Genomic DNA, 18,561 nt, shown 5'->3' with positions numbered 1-18,561 from the left:
ATTTGCTTTGCTGTAACACAACAACATGTAACACAAAAACATTTTAGCTAACTACCAGGAACATGAGAAAAGCCTATAACAACACTTTTAAAACTTTCAAAGTTCCAAAATTTCAAAGCTTTGCTCATTGTTTAATGGTGACTTAATAGAAGATAATGTTCTCAGAGTTGGAATCAAGTGGACAAATCATGTTTTGCTTAGATTTCTGTCAAGTTATAAAACTAGTATAGGTTTATTGTAGTTTAGAAACTGAGGTAAGTATAAAAAGGAAAACTGTGAAGGTCTATAACTTCTGGTTAACCTGTTGACATATCATCTAGATTTTTTTTTTTCTGTTTTTGAGACAGAGTCTCACTCCATCACCCAGACTGGAATGCAATGGCGCGATCTCAGCTCACTGCAACCTCTACCTCCCATGGTCGAGTGATTCTTGTGTGTCAGCCTCCTAAGTAGCTGAGATTATAGGAGTGTACCACCAAGCTCAGCTAATTTTTGTATTTGTAGTAGAGACAGGGTTTCTCCATGTTGCCCAGGCTGGTCTCAAACTCCTGGCCTCAAGTAATCTGCCCTCCTTGGCCTCCCAAAGGGCTGGAATTGCAGGTGTGAGCCACTGCACCCAGCTATATCTAGGTACTTTTAGTGTACATATATTTGGAAATAATTTCTAACTTTCAATGTTATAAATCTTCACTGTAGAAATGTTACTTAGAAATGTTTCATAAATGAGTCATATTTCCATATATCCAAATAATTGACTAGGCTTTTCAGTTTTAGTTGCATAAAATGTGTCCCATCGTGTAGAAGACCATACACAAAGCTTCAGCAATTTTATAGAAGGCAGTAAGGACACTCCCATGGTTATACAGACACAAAATATTTTGCATTGACATAGATTTTTTGTGGGCGGTGGCAGGGGGGCAAAGTCTCACTCTGCTGCCCAGGCTGGAGTGCAGTGGCCCGATCTCGGCTCACTGCAACCTCCGCCTCCTGGGTTCAAGTGATTCTCCTGCCTCGGCCTCCCAGTTAGCTGGGACTACAGGCATGTGCCATCATACCCAGCTACCTTTTGTATTTTTAGTAGAGATGGGTTTTCACCATGTTGGCCAGGCTGGTCTTGAACTCCCAACCTCAGGTGATCAGCCCCACTTGGCCTCTCAAAATCTTAACATATTTTAATGTATCAACTAGAATAACCTCACTGTCCTTGATATGGCCCCCCTCAGTTTAAAAAGGCTATTTGCATATGCTAAGGTATTTGATCCTATCAAAACCCTTAATAGGCTAAGGAAGACAGTATTGTCATCTCCATCTGGAGGGGAGGGAAAACAAACAGAAGTAGCTCACCCGAGGTAAAGGTTCAATGGGTTTAGAAAAAATATTGAAATCTTTGTCTTTGCTTTGACAACTTTGAATCAATGCAGAGGCAAATGAAACAATGAGATAATTTTAAGGTAGCATATTCAGACTGTGCCCAGGTGGCAAGGAAATTCAAAGGTAGAGAACTAAGTTGAATTAAACAGAATCAACAAGAGTAGGACTCGGATCAGCGGTGAGGAATAAACTGCATCTGGATTCAGAAGAGCAGGATGAGATGAAACCACATGGCAGGAATGTGGGAATAAATCAGTAACAACCATACTATTTTACACCTGCAGCAGAGGAAAAGCCATGGTCCTCTCAGAGTAGTTGGGTACTGGAGAAAGCAGTTCTGGGATGGCTATAACACCAAGATGGCCAGGATTCAGACAGCTGGGGGTGGGGGGCTGTCCTGTGTGTGTGTGGCAGCAGGTTGGGGAATAGAGGGATGCCTTGGCAAGAATGAAGGGCAGATACACAATGAAGGACCAATATGGGATTATCTTCTCAGAAAAGGTATCAGCTCTGGTAACTCATTTCTTTGGGTATTATTAATGAAAAGGTGTTAAAGTATATGTTGAAAGAATAAAGCAGGCTCATGCCTGTAATACCAGCACTTTGAGAAGCCAAGGCAGAAAGATCACTTGAGCCCAGGAGTTAGAGACAATCCTGGACAACACGACAAAACTCCATCTCTACAAAAATAATTAGACTGGAGTGGTAGCACATACCTGTAACAAAGCTTTTTTTTTTTTTTTTGAGACAGAGTCTCGCTCTGTCGCCCAGGCTGGAGTCCAGTGACATGATCTCGGCTCACTGCAAGCTCTGCCTCCCGGGTTCATGCCACTCTCCTGCCTCAGTCTCCTGAGTAGCCAGGACTACAGGCGCCCGCCACCATGCCCGGCTAATTTTTCTGTATTTTTAGTACAGACAGGGGTTTCACCATGTTAGCCAGGATGGTCTCCATCTCCTGACCTCGTGATCCACCTGCCTCAGCTTCCCAAAGTGCTGGGATTACAGGCATGAGCCACCGCGCCCAGCCTAAATTTGTTTTTTTTTAATAAAGAATAAAGAGATCTAGGAAAAAGCTAGTTAGGTATAAGCTCTGGAAAACATTTAAGCTGTTACTCTGAACCTGAACAAACTCTTAGACATAAATGATTACTGGTTGTACCAACATGCCAAAGAACTTGCTGTTCATGGCAATGCTTATGGCAGATAGTTCCCTTTTTCTTTATACCTCCTCATGCATGAAGATTAAAAGAATTAGTTTGTCCTTTAACTTTGGATGTACACCCCCGGCCTGAGTTATCTGAATATTTCTAGACAGTCACAAAAAATGGAGCCCATTACCTTCAGACTTGATCTACATAAAAGTTTACTGACAAGTCACCAGATCAAATGGTATAAGGCCCACATGGAACATTCCAAATAGTCAAATGATTCCCTAAAATTATGATATTTTCTGCAGAAAATGGCAAGTACCTGAAATATTCTCTCTTGAGAAGCATTTCCTACTTGAAAAACAGTGGCAGTTTAGGGTAGCAATGCATCATTAAATTCACACCAAATGAGGAGACCTTGTTTATCTTCTCCTGTCTCTACCCACAGACTGTAACGCAAATTTTGTTAGAGCTGGCAGGTACCTTGAGTTCATCTAGCCCTAGCTAGTCCCTAAAGTCCCTTCTGTCTCTGACTAGAGACGGCTCAACAGTATCCACAAACCTGGTAGGCTCATTTGCTATAAAACCAATGAAGCGGCTGATGCTCAACTGTTAGTTTTTCAAGCATTTGTTTCAGATAATTGCGATTTGCCTGTTTGCCAAAACATAGGGGATTTACGAAGCCGAAAAAGATTTCACCCTAGCTACACAAATTTCAGATGAAGGTATTTTCTTTGAGTACAAAGATTTTGCATTCAATTTATGACTGGAATAATTCAATGTTAAGGTAGGTTTTTTGGGGAAGAAAAGTGGAGGAATCCTGGTAATTGGATATAGAGAATACAGATAGGAAAAATAATTTGTTGAAGTTTGTTTAAATTTATTATATTTCTAAACAAAATTAATAAAGTATTGCTAGGTAGACATTCCAGATTCTTTGAGGTAAAAATGCTTGCATTTGCTTAGAAAAAATATCCAAGTCTGCTAAGATGATTAAATTTAAACAGGGTAAGTAGTTCTTGTTTTCAAATAAAGTTTCAGAATTTTGTCTCAGCTTTTCTGCTTTTAGAATTTACTGATTTAAAAGTTAAGAGTTATCCAAGGATAGAAAGAGATAGGAAGGAATCAGGAGAATTCTATCAATTAAGCAGCAAATCTAGTTAGAACCCAATACATGTAGGGTTTTCTTTTTGAAACAAGATTAAGGCAAGGTAGTTCACTAAAGAAATTTCTCAGTGGAAAGAGCTCTATGAATCAGAGGCTGAGCTTTAATCCCACCTCTGCCATCATTTTTGTGATCCTAGGAAATGGGGAAAGAAATTAACATTATTGTGCCCCTACTGGTTCCATGCTGTTTAATGTAATTATCTTAAATTCAGGAGGTAGTGACTTCTCTCTGAGATAGAATGAATCAATATTAATTCAGCCTCAGGGAGATTAAACGGTTGCCCAGAGTCAAGTAGAGGGAAACAATCACGAATCGAAGTCAAATTCCCACCTAATCCTCTAGGGTCCTGGGTTTCTTCACCACTGAGTACAGGATGGATGATGGCTCCCAGGTTAGGGTCCCAAATTTCCAGAAACTCCCCACAGCATAACAGAAATCAGGATCATCATGAACTCACATTTTTTTTACTCATGGCTGAAACAACTTGCATATTTTAGTTTAATCAGAAACTCATGTTGGCAGATAACACATCTTTGACTAATAAAACATTGTTAAGGAAACTATGATTCAATGGCTAGTTTATTTTGTGGCCACCATCTTTCAATATATTTGTTCCCTAAGAAAACTATGGAAATAGGTTCTTTGGTAATGAAAACATTGGTAATCTTGGAACATATCATGAGCCATGGACCCTACCAGCTCCCCAGTCCCATGCTTCCATGGGTGACCAATGCCTCTCTTAACTCCTGACAGAAGTGCAACCCCTCCCCTAGTTCTGCCTCCCAATCCTTCCTACCAAACTCACCCACCCACCGAGGCTCAGCCTAAGCAGCATCTCCATCCTGACAATGTGCTTCTAAGCCAGTTGGGATCTCATCTTTATCGATAGAGGGCTTTGATTTTACCTTTCTTCCAAAAGGGTCTGTCTTAATGTTTTAATGGCTAAACTTCAAGCAAATTGAAAGTAGGGTCTGTTTTTGTTCTTTCATCTAGTACCAACTCAAATATAAAACTGAATGAGATTTTGGTCTTTCAGGTGTGCTGTACCAAGCATAGAAGGAGCCTCCAGCTGCTGCTAATAAAGCAAACTACCTAGATTTCAGCTGACGTTTTCCTAGATTAAAAATATACATATCAGGACTTGGTACAGGATTATTAAATGTTTATGAAGCTCTAAAGTGTTGTGCAATATCTTACACTTTTGAGTAGTGGAACCTCTAAAATTTTTGTTCTCCATTTTAAAATTTCTTATTTTGGAACATAAATTATTGTAAAATAATTTTACAATGAAGTATACAAGGGAAAAATTATCCATCAACCCACTACCCAGAGATACTGTTTAACATTTGGAGATGTCCTTCTAATGTATTTCCTACATAAAAATGTTTTTAAAGAAAAAGAAGCCACAAATCTAATCTCACCATCATCCACCCACAAAGTCAACTGTAAACTTCCCCACACAATAGATTTTGAATATTTCCCAATATAATTAATCATCTAAAACATAACGATTGTACAGTGCTTTCAGTCATATGGATGTAACATTTTATTCAACTTCCTAGAGACACTTAAGTGGTTTCAGATCTTCTGTTTGGTTTATTTCAGATCTTCTATTTGGTTATTTGCTATTGATCACTTACTCAGCAATGAGTCAGCTCTTGGTTCACACTTATAACAATTTGCTTGGGATAGATTCTAAGACGTGAAATTACTGGATCAACGATAATTGACATTTCTAAGGATAAATATTTCCAAATTTCTGGACCAAAAGAGCATTATCAGCTTACCCCTCTCTACCAGCAAGGTTTAAGAGTGCTCATTCACGAAATCCTTGCCAAGAGAGGGTACTTTTAATCGTAAATTTGATATATTTACCATGTTTTGTTATTTTAAATTTGTGTTCCTTAATTATTGAGATTTAAACATTTTCATAAGTCTATTGGCCAACAGTGTTTCTATTTTTGTCAGTTTTCTATGCTCTTTGTCCACTCTACAGATTTGCAAGAGGTCTTTGCATTTTCAGAACAACCCAGTTATCTACTTCGTGTGCTGCTTATACTTTTGCTAGTTTGCAGTTTCCCTCTTTTTGTGGAAAGGAATTACACAGAATGTTTTAATATTTCTACAGTTGCATCAGTATTATCCCTTACGATGTCTTTGCTTTTACATTTTAAAAAATCTTTCTCCAATTTGAGCAGTTAAACACTTGCCTATATATTCCTCTAGTTATTTTATAGTTTTTGAAACTTACTTCTTTAATTCATATAGACTTTGTTTTAGTGTATAGTATGAAGTATTAATTTTACCCAAACAATTGATAAATTTGTGCCTATCAGTTAGAGATGCTATTATACTTTAAGTTGTCATACATATTAAGGTCTATTTTTCAGCATTACTTCTTTTTATCCAAGTCTTATACCATTTAAATTAAATTCTACTATGCTTTAGTAGATAGTGGTACATATCCTCTTCATGATTCTTTTTTTTATCCCAAAGTTCATAGTTATTGTCATTATTTTATGCTCCCAGATTAATTTAGGATAATTTAAAGGGAAATTCTGTCAGGTAAAAACAGAAGTAACAGGGATTTTGACTGCATTTCTACCAAATATAAATTTGGAGATAAATGATACATTTGTAAATTTTAGACATGTCCAGAATCAACATTATCACTCCATTTATTCAAGTATTGTTTTACATTCCTCTGCAGAGTTTTGTAACATTCTTTAGGTAAGTCTTCCGTATTTGTTATACTTCTTTGAGTATTTTATCATCTGTCCCTTTCTAACCAAGTAAGAATAATGGGAAGGATCGTGAAAAACTAGACTAAAAAAACTGCAAAATAGGAGGGGTTGGTTAGAAGAAAATCTTCATTCATACAGAAATGTACCATTTTGTACAGAATCCATACATGCTCTATGCAAGAAGGTAATCTTTATACTCTTGTTTATGGACTTTAACTTCTATTATTTACAATCCTACAGAGAAAGAAGAACCTGGGCCATATCCCAGGGGTCAGGAGAAATTTTTGCTATGTCAGAGCAAAGCATGTTGATGCAGTTCATTTTGCTACTTGTGAACAAAATAGTAAGAAGCAAATGTGGGCCTACCCAGATGAGAGAGTAGTCTAGAGGAAGATTGGGGCATTTAAAAACCAATGGTCCAGATAGGTTTGTACTGTGAATTCCTCTATTTCCTTGTAGAGTGCAACATGACACCTTTCATTTAAGGGAACATAACATGTCAAAGTGTTGACATGCAAATATGTAAATATTCATTATAATGGAAAAACTTACTTCACAACATTAAAATCAGCACTGTTTTAAAACATGCAGTCCCACAAGTATTATGAGTCTTCAGTTTGATATTTAATTTACATAAAATTTCCTTTTCAGCTGCCTGCTGAGCACTTCACTTGATTGTCATTACTTTGCATTTCTAAGAGAGAGCCCCATCAGCTGATGTTAGTTTGCTTCAGGAGCAGAGAAACAGGTAAGAGAGCTCTATATTGAAGAAAAAAAGTGTCAAGTCAAGCAGTCTCTCAACATCAAATTATCTATATAAACACCTAAAATTATTTGCACTCAAGGTACCAAAATTAAAAAATGAAAAACAAAAAACTTTACCTTTATATGTTTTACTCCACAGCTAACCACTCTGTTTGGCTGATATGGATCCCAGGAAATATCAAAAATCTGTTCAAAACATTAAAAGTTGCCATGTTGATCATTTGACATGTTTCTGCCTTTTCCAAATACTAGTCCAATTGCCAAGACTCTACCCTCACATTTAGAACACAATGTTACCTGCACAGGATAAAAATGGAAGATTTGGCTTGGAATGAGTCAGGAACTAACATACATGTTATCACCTCATGTCTACTTACCTTAAAGTCTGAGTAGAGAGAGAACTTACCATAATTATTTAAAACAAACTGGTGTCATATTTTGGGATAAACAAATGGACAATTTAGGATAAATTTTTGATCAAATTTTTCAATAGCTCTCCACAATGCTAGCACTTTGGAGACAGCTTTTCAATAGAAATTTAAATAATTTTTAAATGCTTCTTTTTAACTAGGAAAACATTCAATAGCTAACTACAATTTAATGTGGCCAATAGTCTCTAGCAATCACAGAAGTTAATATTCCTAAATATAAGGCAGAAGCATTTATCTGACACTAACTTAAATAGTCGCTCAGGCTATCATTTTAATCTGACCCAACATACTATTATATTTTCAATTATATGATGAACTGAAAATATATCTGCTACTACTATTTGTCATTCTTTAACAAGAGCTACCAGACAGTTTGCAGGTAGTTCTATTTCCATTTCAGAGACAAGAAGGAAAAGACCGTCAATCCTGAGAATCAAATCGCCCATAGCAATTGCTTAAAACAGGTATTTCCAGGGCCCATTTGAGATGCTGTCATTTAAGTGGGTCTGGAATTGGGTCCAGATACCCAAATCTTTAAACAGACTCCAGGAGATTCTGATGGAGGTGGATCCATGGACCACATTCCATGACACGCTGATAGAAAGGGAAGGACTACTTGTCAGGGACAAAGTCTAGACCAGAGAAATAACCTAGACCACTAACTATTCATCACATATAAAGGAGCAATTATGGTCCCCGGAAAGAGCACTGAAGAAAAAGTACTTGGTCCAAGTATCCATTTCAGCCATCCAAGCTCAGGCAAGTCTGAGCACCTCTAACCTTAACCTCATCTTCTCTACAGTGGATTATACCACCTCAAGTTTTGTTAAGGTCAATGAAGATAAAGTATATCAACTTATTTTTCAGGGTATAAAACATTCATTATATAAATGTAATGGATTAAGTATTTTAGTGCCACTAAAATAATCTTGAAGATAATCTTGAAGTTAGCCATAAGCAGTCAATAATTCATACTGGTATCAGTAATAAAGAGCAAAATTATGTGTGACACAGATTATGGGGTCTGGCGGAACAGTGTTCCAAATAAAGCATTTCATTAAAACATCCTAAGATTACAGACTCAGCACTAGGTATATGTATCCTGGGAAAAATGAACTGAGGTACAGAAACAGCTTTCCTAGTTTCAGCTCCAAATTTGCTTTATTTGGGCATGGTCTGAACAGGTGGCAGCCTGCCATTAGCTGAAGCTGGCTGCCATTCAGCTATTTGTTACAGAAGCATACACCTAAATTTTCAGTGTGGTTACTTACCAAGCTAGGTTGCAGTTGATTTTGTAGAGACTTACCATATGGAGGGCAGCTGAGGCCAAATTTAGCTTAATAGTAAGAATTTAACAATAAAAGTTCTTTCTATACAAGCCAAAGTGATTACATTAGGCTATTTCTAAGTAAGGAGATTTTACTGGTTTAAACTGTTTGTAATTTTAGTTTTCTTTTTCCAAGGTGATAAGATAGACAGACAGTATACTAGTTCAGGTCAGACTACATAAAATGATTCAGAAATAGAAGTAGTAAATGCAGCATAACTCAGATAAAATATTACATACAAGAGTGAGTGTGTGTGTGTGTGTGTATGTATATATATATATGTGTATATATATGTATATATATATGTGTGTGTATATATATGTATATATATATGTGTATATATATGTATATATATGTGTGTGTATATATATATATGTGTGTGTGTGTATATATATATATATATATATATATGCTGTGAAGTCTCCCCAGGGGATTCTATGTGCAGCCAGGATTGGGAACCACTGAACCAAGAGGCTCAGTGGTACCAGCCTCTTCCAGTACTGAGGTTCTATTGTTGGTCACTCCTGAGCTTTCTGAAGACTTGATCCTGGAGTAGAATTTGCAGTATCTGTGGGGTCTCCTTACAACTACAAACCTCCATAGACGAATGTGCCATTCGTACTTACAATTTTTTTTAGGAGTTCCTTCTAAGCAAGAGACAGTGAATTTGATGTTTAATTAGAGCCTGATTCTACATCAAGCTTGTCCAACCCACAGCCCAGAATGGCTGTGAATGCAGCCCAACACAAATTTGTAAACTTTCTTAAGATATTATGAGATGATATGATTTTTAGCTCATCATCTGTCATTAGTGTTGCTGTTTATGTGTGACCCAAGACAATTCTTCCACTGCAGCCCAGGGAAGCCAAAAGATTGGATAGCCTGTTCCACATGAACACTTACATTGTGCAAAAATACAAAACACCTAGGAATTCAAGTAAGATAGTAAAGCAAATTCATTGTTGAAACTAGAGAACCCAAGATAATAAAGGAGTCAAATTATTTTAATCATGCAAGATACTGGTAAATTAGATTTCTGACCAGTTATATGTATAAACCCACTTCATTGCCTAAGACTACATGGAATTATTTCTGATCACACTGATTTCAATAGGAATAAGCAGGCCACATTCAATGTTCTCAAATATAACAAAGAATCACAAAGCTGTCATTACACTTATTCAAAATTAAAATGTGTACCCCTGTAATCATTATTTTGTGACTATTTTCTAACAACTACTTCCATTTCTAAATGAATACATCTAAACTATACATACATAATTTCAAATTCAATTCCATTTTGATTTCATAAAGTAGTAAAATGCCAGCATCAAAAATTTGCTTTGCCTATGAAAAGCAGTAACAATCCATATAAAGTACTTGATCACCAGAAGCACATTAACACAGTTAGCTGTTAATCATGAAAAAAGAGGATGCTTATAAGTTTAATAGGAAAAACGTATACATGAAAAATTAACTTTTAAAAACATTAGAAGTCTGAGAAGCAATATCACAGGTCCCCCCCAGTTCTGAAATCTGCATAGCTTGATCCAACAAGTTCTTACCCGGTCAGAATGGCCAGTGGCTGAGGCCAGAAGTTTTCCCTTCCTCCAGTCCCAAATGCAGACTGTGTTTTTGGCATCCAACCCCACAGAGGCTAAACGCTAAGAATAAGAACAATAATTTAGTACCTAAAAGTGATGGGAAAATTTATTGACACTTGAGAAATAGTTACTGACTACTATGGGTTAGGCATTGAATTTCTTGTAACAAACCGATTTCTCAAAACCCATCTTAAACCCAAAACTAAAAATATCTCAATAGATGACTTTCCATTAGCATATGCTGAAATTTCAAAAACCTAAGAGCTACAGCTCCTTTATCCTTTTAAGTGTAAGAAACATACAGGTAAACTCTCAGGAAATCTCTGATAAGTCAATAGAAATTACAGAAACAGAACTTGAAGGCAGTATTTGGAATTTTTAACTTAAAATTTTTAGGTAAAATCTTAATAAGATTTAATAGAACCCAGGATTCTATAGTCTAAAAGCTTCAAACTGCTAAAATTTAAGGGTTTGACGAATAGAATAAATGAACATTAATTTTTAGTTTCCTATAATTTTACAAATATTTAAGGTGACTAAAAGATAATACAATCTAAGTAGAAGTAATCTGATACTTCACCTCCCAGCCTAAATTCCTTGGGTTCAGGTCAGAACCTGTCCTTAAAGGAAAAATAAAATTCAACACACATGATTATATACAAAACCAAAAGTGTGAAAAACAGGCAACAGTCACACCAAAATCAGAGTTTCTTGCAGGATATCACTTGTAAGGAGACAGCATTGTGTAAAAAGTCTAAACTGTAAGTAGATTTGGCTTTTCTTTTCACTTTTAAGTAGCCAGACATAAGACCTTGCAAAATTAACTTCCTTAAATCTCAGTTGTCTCATTTGTACAATGGGTATAGAAAATATTCATTCCTTCTACTTTGTTGGGTTGTTGTATGGGTCAAGTGAAGTAACGTAAATTAAAGAGGTTTTAAACATATGGTATTCCCCAAGTATAAGAGCATGTGCGTACTGAGTGCATTTGAGAGTGTGTCTGTGTATGTGCACACTCAGTGTGGATGAAACAGCCAGCCACACATGGCTAAATGTATACATGTGCTGTTATGCAGGGATTCTTCAGGTTTCTTCACTAAACATGGCTTCCACTAGGAATTTTTAACGTAACACACATCACTGGGGTTTTTTTTAATGTGTCCTTAAGAAATGTCTTTGCTGTAATTTTTTAATTGAGGGTTTCAGCAATGGAAATAAGATGTGGTTGTATTTTTATTCATAAGAAAATCTGAATGGATGAACTCCATTCAGCTTCTTCTTTTTAAGAGAAGAAAACCAGTTAACACAAATAGGGGCACTGAAGTAAAACCCGCATTTGATTGAGAAAAAGCTGAAAGAAACCTATTTTGTTCATCTGTAGTGACAGGTTCCATAGCTACCTGAAAAGCATTTCTATTGCCTTTTGTCGATTGTGAGGTGATGGGCCATTTGTCATTTCTAAATATCATTCGATTCCAGTTAACTCTGTCCAGGGAGTAAGGCGGACCTGAAGCAATAGTCATCAACAAGCCACGAAATCCATCATGGCTAACATACAAGAAGTTATTTCTCTCACCTGACAGTTAAGTACCATGCAATCCACCCCTACCACCATCCTTCAAAATGAAATCTAAAGGAAAATAGTTAGGATTCTAACATAAATTAACATGGACAAAAACTAAGTTAAAGCTGGATTTCCCTTTGCTGCATTACATTTTCTTGTGACACTTCAGAACAAATTGATAAAGAACGCTTGCTTGAATAACAAAATCAGATTAGAGAAGGTGCACACCAGTACACACGTAAGCATACATTTATACTTGTATATGCATATGGATTCTGACACACTTCAATTTATTTAGGAAGTCAATATAACTGCAAGCCTGAACAAATACTGGCATCCAGCTATTGTCTCTTTATGTAGACATACAAGGGAATGTATGCATTAAACTAACTGGATGAGATTACAGAGGAGTAAAATAAAGAACATATAATTCCAGGGGTCTACATATGTAGTGAATCGAGTTCTAGAAAGAAAAATGACTAGTGATTGATGCTCTCTTAAAATAGCAGAAAACAGCAAGTAAATGCTAATTGTTTTTCAAAAGTGACTCAAACCAGGTCAACTCCTATAATCCACTGAATTTCCCACAGACTTTCAGTTAAGCTTCTATGAATAATTTCACAGATCTTTGCATGGCACCAACTTACAGATTTAACTCCGAAATTTGTCAAAAATTAGATTGAAGGAATTTACAGGCAGAAACATGGAGGGTGAGAGAGAGAGAGAGGAAGGGTGGCACAGGAAACGGAGGCGGCTGAGAAAATGGGGAGAAGAGGCCCGGCCTTAGTGAGGAGATGAAAGCAGCCAGAGGCAGGAATGACCCCTCTGTTTTTACTTTTTCTAGAACATATCAACCTATCTTTTCTGCCAAGTATTGCTGTAGGTCAAAGGAAGAAGAGAAAACGGTGTTGGGAGGGATTGGCCAGGCTTTGTAAAAACTTTTGGAGACTGAATCACTTCAATGGGCAAAAGGGTGAGCAGGACACTTTAGGTGGACAGGACAGACTGAGGAAGGGCTCAGAGGTACAAATGTGCAAGGTCTGGTACAGGAGCCTTGCAGATTTGTTCAATTTGACAAGGGCACAACGGATAAAAGTCTAGAAAAGTTGGCTAAAACAGAATGCCCACTTAACAAAGTGTGGACTTTATTCACTGGGTACTCCAAGCTTTTACTGGTTTTAAACAACACTTTGACACCGTTTTCAGTTGATGAAATGTATTAGCAAGAAATTGCCTGTGAGGAGACTAAGAGGTTAAACAAAGTCAGACATGACATTGACTTATTAGCACTTAAAGGACAGTGGCAGAGAGAATGGAAAGGAGAGAATGTCAGTTATTGTAAAGAAACATGAATACCCAGGAATTGATGATAGATTTAATTGGGAGAGGACAGGGAGAAGAAGCTAGAAATGATGTCAAGGTAAAGAGTCAAGGATAATCTTCTCAGTGGATTATTAGGAGGTGATGTCATCTTTTGAAATCAGGAAGTACTACAGACATGCTCAGGGCTTGAGGTCTGTGAATAAGGTTTGGTCCAGCCCTTACTCCAAATAGGAAGCTAACAGGCAACAAAGTAGAGTTACTGGGCTATGGTGAACCTGATGAGCATGAATTCGTGACTTCTTTTATGGAGGCTTTTTAACCAGATGGTGGGACTGAGGCAACCAACACCAAGGCCTATCCAGAGCTTGGTGTTAGTGCCACAGTTTCAAAGAGGAAAAAACAGGTAAAAAATTCTAGGAGGCTCTGTCAGAAGAACCAGCAAGGGTTGATGGATTTTGAGTCTACCGGCTATTGGTATTATAGTTTTAAGTGAGTTGTGAGAAGTCATTAAATAAAACAAGTAAAAAAAAAAAAAGATACACACCTGTCCATCTGAGTCAAAAGCCAGGCAGGCAACTCCATGTGTATGGACATCTTTAAGAATAGACACAGTCTGGACATTATAGGAATCCCATATGCATATATATGGCTCCTTCCCAACTTGGCCAGTTGCAACAAGAGTTTTGTCTGGGTGTAAGGCAAGGCTGAAAGAGAAAAAGGTTTCTTTTCACATCTTCCAACTGAAGAAAACACTGATAACCTTTTATCCAAATCTGTTTCTCATTTAAATTATCTAACAAGGTGATCTCAAGAGAAAGAGTCTGAACTGTCCCCAAAGTCATTAATTACTTTGTCTAATTGAAATGTTCACTTTAGCAGAGAGGCTTAGCACAGTCTGACAATCTCATTTGGTCTTACCCACTGGTTACCTTGAAAATTAGGTGCTATTGTGATTGTAATTATTCAATTTAAAGTCATCTGTATAGTTTTATAATTGCTTTATGTTGTGAAATTTAATTATTGATTTTCAAAATATTACTTGTTTTCAAGTTAGCTTTTGACTTTAATTTTTTTTTTTTAAATGTTGTTGCTAGGGGAAGGTTCTCTTCTCAGAATTAAACCTGCTTGCAGAAGCGCCGGATACTATCCTCATTAGGATTTCAAAGCATGAAGGGGTCCCAGATCAAGTGCTGTTTCTGTGTCTGTTGCTATAGATTATACAGTTTAAGTTAAAGTTTCCATTTTACATAGATCACTGTGACACCAAAAAACTACAAATTACAACTGTGGTTTGTATAACAATTTTCCTCTGTAGTTTGATAAAAACAAAACTTCATCAAATACCAACTGGTATTTTAAGGAGTCAGTAGCCGTTGAGAAGTATTTTTCCTAGATGAAAAAAAAAAAAAAATCACCCTAATGTTTTAAATTCATTGCGTACAGATGTGGTGCCTTTCTAAAAAATAGATGTTGGGAATCAAGAGCACATTACTTATATAGGAAACTAGCTCAAACTTATGCTTATACAATAAACAGAAATAGAAATTTTCCCATTTCAATTTTCAGCATCTGCTTACACAGTAAATAGAAGTAGTTTTTTTTTTTTTTTTTTTTTTTTTCCAGTTTTTAGCGTGATGTTAATGAGAGTATACGTTATGACATCAGACACTGGATTTGCATGTTGGCCGCCCTTGCTATCCCTGGTTCTTTGGACAAATTACTTCATCTTTTGCCTCAGTTTCCTCATCTAAAAAGAGGTAATACAGAAAATAGATGATACAGTGAGTCTAGAGTACTTAGCAAAGTGCCTGGCATAGATGGCACAAATTTCATCATTTGTGTAATTGGCATTATATACCTATAACCAACATAAGCATGTCTGTGTGAATATAATATGGCTTCCAAAAACAAAATATGTACTTTAAATGCATGTTGGACATCTGAAAAGTGCTCGCTGGAAAATATATCTTTAGGAATCTTCATAAGCAAGTAATACAAAAAGATAACCCATAATAAAGGGTAGCTTTCACAATAGGTGAATGCTAGAAGCTTTGTAACTATTTAAGGTTGTAGAACAGTTTGGCATTCAGTTGGTGAGAGATGATCAATAAGAAAGGACCCTCCCAATCTCAATTTTGTTGAGATACACCCGGTATTTCAAAGTATCTAGATGTCCCAGAAAACTGCAAGATTATGGCATGCCATGTTTGCTCATTATGCTGAATGGATGGAAGCAGTCTGAAAACCCTGTTTGTTGATAAACCAGTATATTTTAGCTCATTCACTTATTCAACAGGTCCTTATGGATCTAAGATATGTGAGGTACAGTACCATAGATATATAAACAGAAATCACACTGCTTTCAAGAAGCCCACTTTCAGAGGAAAGAGACATGTAAATAAATAATTACAATATGTCAATATATATACACAGTAACATAGAAAGATGGAGGATGGAGAAAGATAGAGGATGGAGTGACCAGCTGTCCAGGACATTAGGGAAGACATGAGTTCATATGAAAGACAAGGTGCAAAGGGGATTCATGAGAAAAGACAATGTCCTCCACAGTTTAAGTCTTACAGAGAATGGCAGGAAATGAGATGTGTCAGGCAGGCAGCGGCGGCTCTTGAAAGCTATCTTAGCCAGGCCAGGAAATTAGGGTACCAATGACTATTTTGAGCAGGACACAGCATAAACAGTTTCATAGTTCAGGAAGGTAACCCTAGCAGTGATGAAATGCAGGGGCAAGAACAGATCTGTGAGGGGTGTTAGGATAGGCAGGGTGGTCAGTTAGGGACCAGGGAGAGACGGTGAGGGAAGACATGGGTAGAAGGGATAACAAAGAAGAGTCAAGAGCTATTGGGGGCTGAGAACAGAGGGGGAAAGGCTTAGGATGTTTGAGACTAAAGGACGAGCTTGGGCATGTTAAAGTTGAAAGAAGATTTTGTGTGGGCAACTGGGTTTGTAACTCACAGAGCCTGGCTATAGTAAAGTTTGAAGCCTATAAGCCTGATCCTGGGAAAAGACAGCCTAACTCTATCCTATTTTTAGTGGGGAACCCAAGGAGACTCCTCAGGTTAGCATCACACCTGGAGTCCTCAAGGCTAAGAAGAAGATGATTGACCAGATTGTATGCTCCGTGAGGGCAGGGACTGTCTTCCATCACTCTAAACAGTTCCTGGAACATGATACAGCAGAGTAAGCATTAACAAAATACTTCAAGAGGGAGTGAATGGTGCCAACAATCTTGGCTGCCGTATTGCCTCTCCCCCTGCTATAGGCAACAGATTCTACCCAGGGACTAGAAAATAAAGAATGAGTATATTTCCCCTGGATGGCCAGAAACACTTTCAAGAGACATAAATTAAACTCTTTTGCTGTGATCACAGCTTCTGTTTTAAAATCCTTGAGATACATGGTAGATTCCTGAGATTCTGAAGCATCCAGAAGGAAATAACAAATCACTGCTCCAGGCACTTGTTCTTACTCTACTTCCGTAATTCCTGACTTACTTCAGTTCTTTGAATGAGGGGTTGGGAGAATGGAATAAACAGATTTCAACAAGTCTTCAAATAACTTACCAGCCTTAGTTACTCAGCAGCATTATCCCAAACACCTCACATTTTGGATTTAAAGTATTTTTACTTTGGTTATTGTTCTTTTCATTCATATTGAAGCCCATAAATTTATCACATTTATTAAAAAGTTCACATTGCAATATTTTTTTCTTGCCACAAGTTCCTTCACACTGTTTGTTAAATCACCTCTTTACAGCCCTTTCTCCAGTCTTCCTTTGCCATTTGGGTACATTAAGAAAGTGAGCTTTTTCTCCTTTCATGAGCCAGTCTCTGATGTCACCTCTCTGGCTTGATGCAACATGATTGCTTAGAGTGACTCACAATGTTACCATTTACCTATGCCCAAGTCAAGAACAGCAAGAACAGAGAACTACCTTTATTCACTTTACTATTTGTTACCTTTCCCATCAGCTTCCCAGAAACTTCACTCCTTTCACCAGAGTGACATGTCTCATCCAGGGCACAGTCAAATGGCATATATGTGTCATCCAGGGCACAGCCAAATGACACTTACTTCTATTTTAAATTTGTCATGTCATTTCAAAAGCACATGTTAAGCCTCAAAAAAGGAAAAACGCTCACAAACTTTACTCATTAGATTTGCAAGAGAATATAAGGTATCAATAATGGTGGAGTTACAGATTTATTTAGTAAGTATTTAATAAATGAAATTCCACATATCTTTGGAATTTTAGTTCAGAAGCATTTTAAATGACAGGTGAGTATTATGCTTGAATTTTCCCCACATGAAACCAAATCCAGCCTTTTCTACCTACCTCAAAATTCCTCTTTGCTCCTTTCTGAGTGCTCTGAGCCTCTGAAGGCACCCTCCAGCCACGCTGTTAGTCAACCAGCAGATTAAAAGGTCAGGTCTTTCTATACAATTAAGGGGCTGTGATGGAAAGAACCCTGTCCCCTCAATTCCTAGGCTTTTTATAAGATCTCATGAGATATGGCCAACTGTTGTGTCGTCCTATAGAGGAAGTCACAGAAGCGGAGAGTACCACCATCACACAAAATGCTTGTTCTACACCTTGGGCTTCTTGTCATCTTCTTTATCATGTTATGACTGGATGTACGGACACTACTTATCTCTATTTTAAGTCTATCTGCCAACTGAGAGTCCGTATATTTAATTCTCTGCTTTTCTAAGAAAACTTGCAACTTTTTCAAGTTATTTTAGCTATGACAACACTGTCACAATATTAAAACTTTTAAAGTTGACATCCTTTCATTAAGGGTCTCAATACAATGCAAGTCTCATTCCACACCTACATAAAAAGGTTTGCTGTCACTATTTTTCCTTTGGTATTCAGTTTATTGCATTTATTGTAATTTACATATGGCAATAAAAAAGGGATCAAGTTTTGAAAGAACTGTTTTTTAATACATAAACCTAGTTCTGTTGGGAAATCCCATCTTCTGTTACCATAGCAATAGAAAGCACTGCAGAGAAGGACTTTCACCAACCTATCTGGGAGAAGAAATTGATTTGTTTCTCTAGCATGCCAGGAGGGAAAAGCATGTCCTTCCTGAT

The 18,561-nt window shown here is 37.1% G+C and overlaps 1 protein-coding gene across 1 annotated transcript in view; it reads right to left on the bottom strand.

The window, feature by feature from the left end:
• Window positions 1-18,561, bottom strand: part of EML6 (EMAP like 6) — a 254,718-nt gene that overhangs the window by 145,907 nt on the left and 90,250 nt on the right. Inside the window, 3 exon segments of the mRNA XM_010378900.2 lie at window positions 7,314-7,382; window positions 10,521-10,619; window positions 13,991-14,150. Coding sequence (XP_010377202.2) covers window positions 7,314-7,382; window positions 10,521-10,619; window positions 13,991-14,150 — 328 coding nt within the window.

The sequence above is a fragment of the Rhinopithecus roxellana genome, chromosome 17, assembly GCF_007565055.1.
Source record: "Rhinopithecus roxellana isolate Shanxi Qingling chromosome 17, ASM756505v1, whole genome shotgun sequence".
Classification (NCBI taxonomy): Eukaryota; Metazoa; Chordata; class Mammalia; order Primates; family Cercopithecidae; genus Rhinopithecus; species Rhinopithecus roxellana.
Note: the sequence above shows the minus strand (reverse complement) of the source record. Positions and strands in the feature narration are given on the sequence as shown.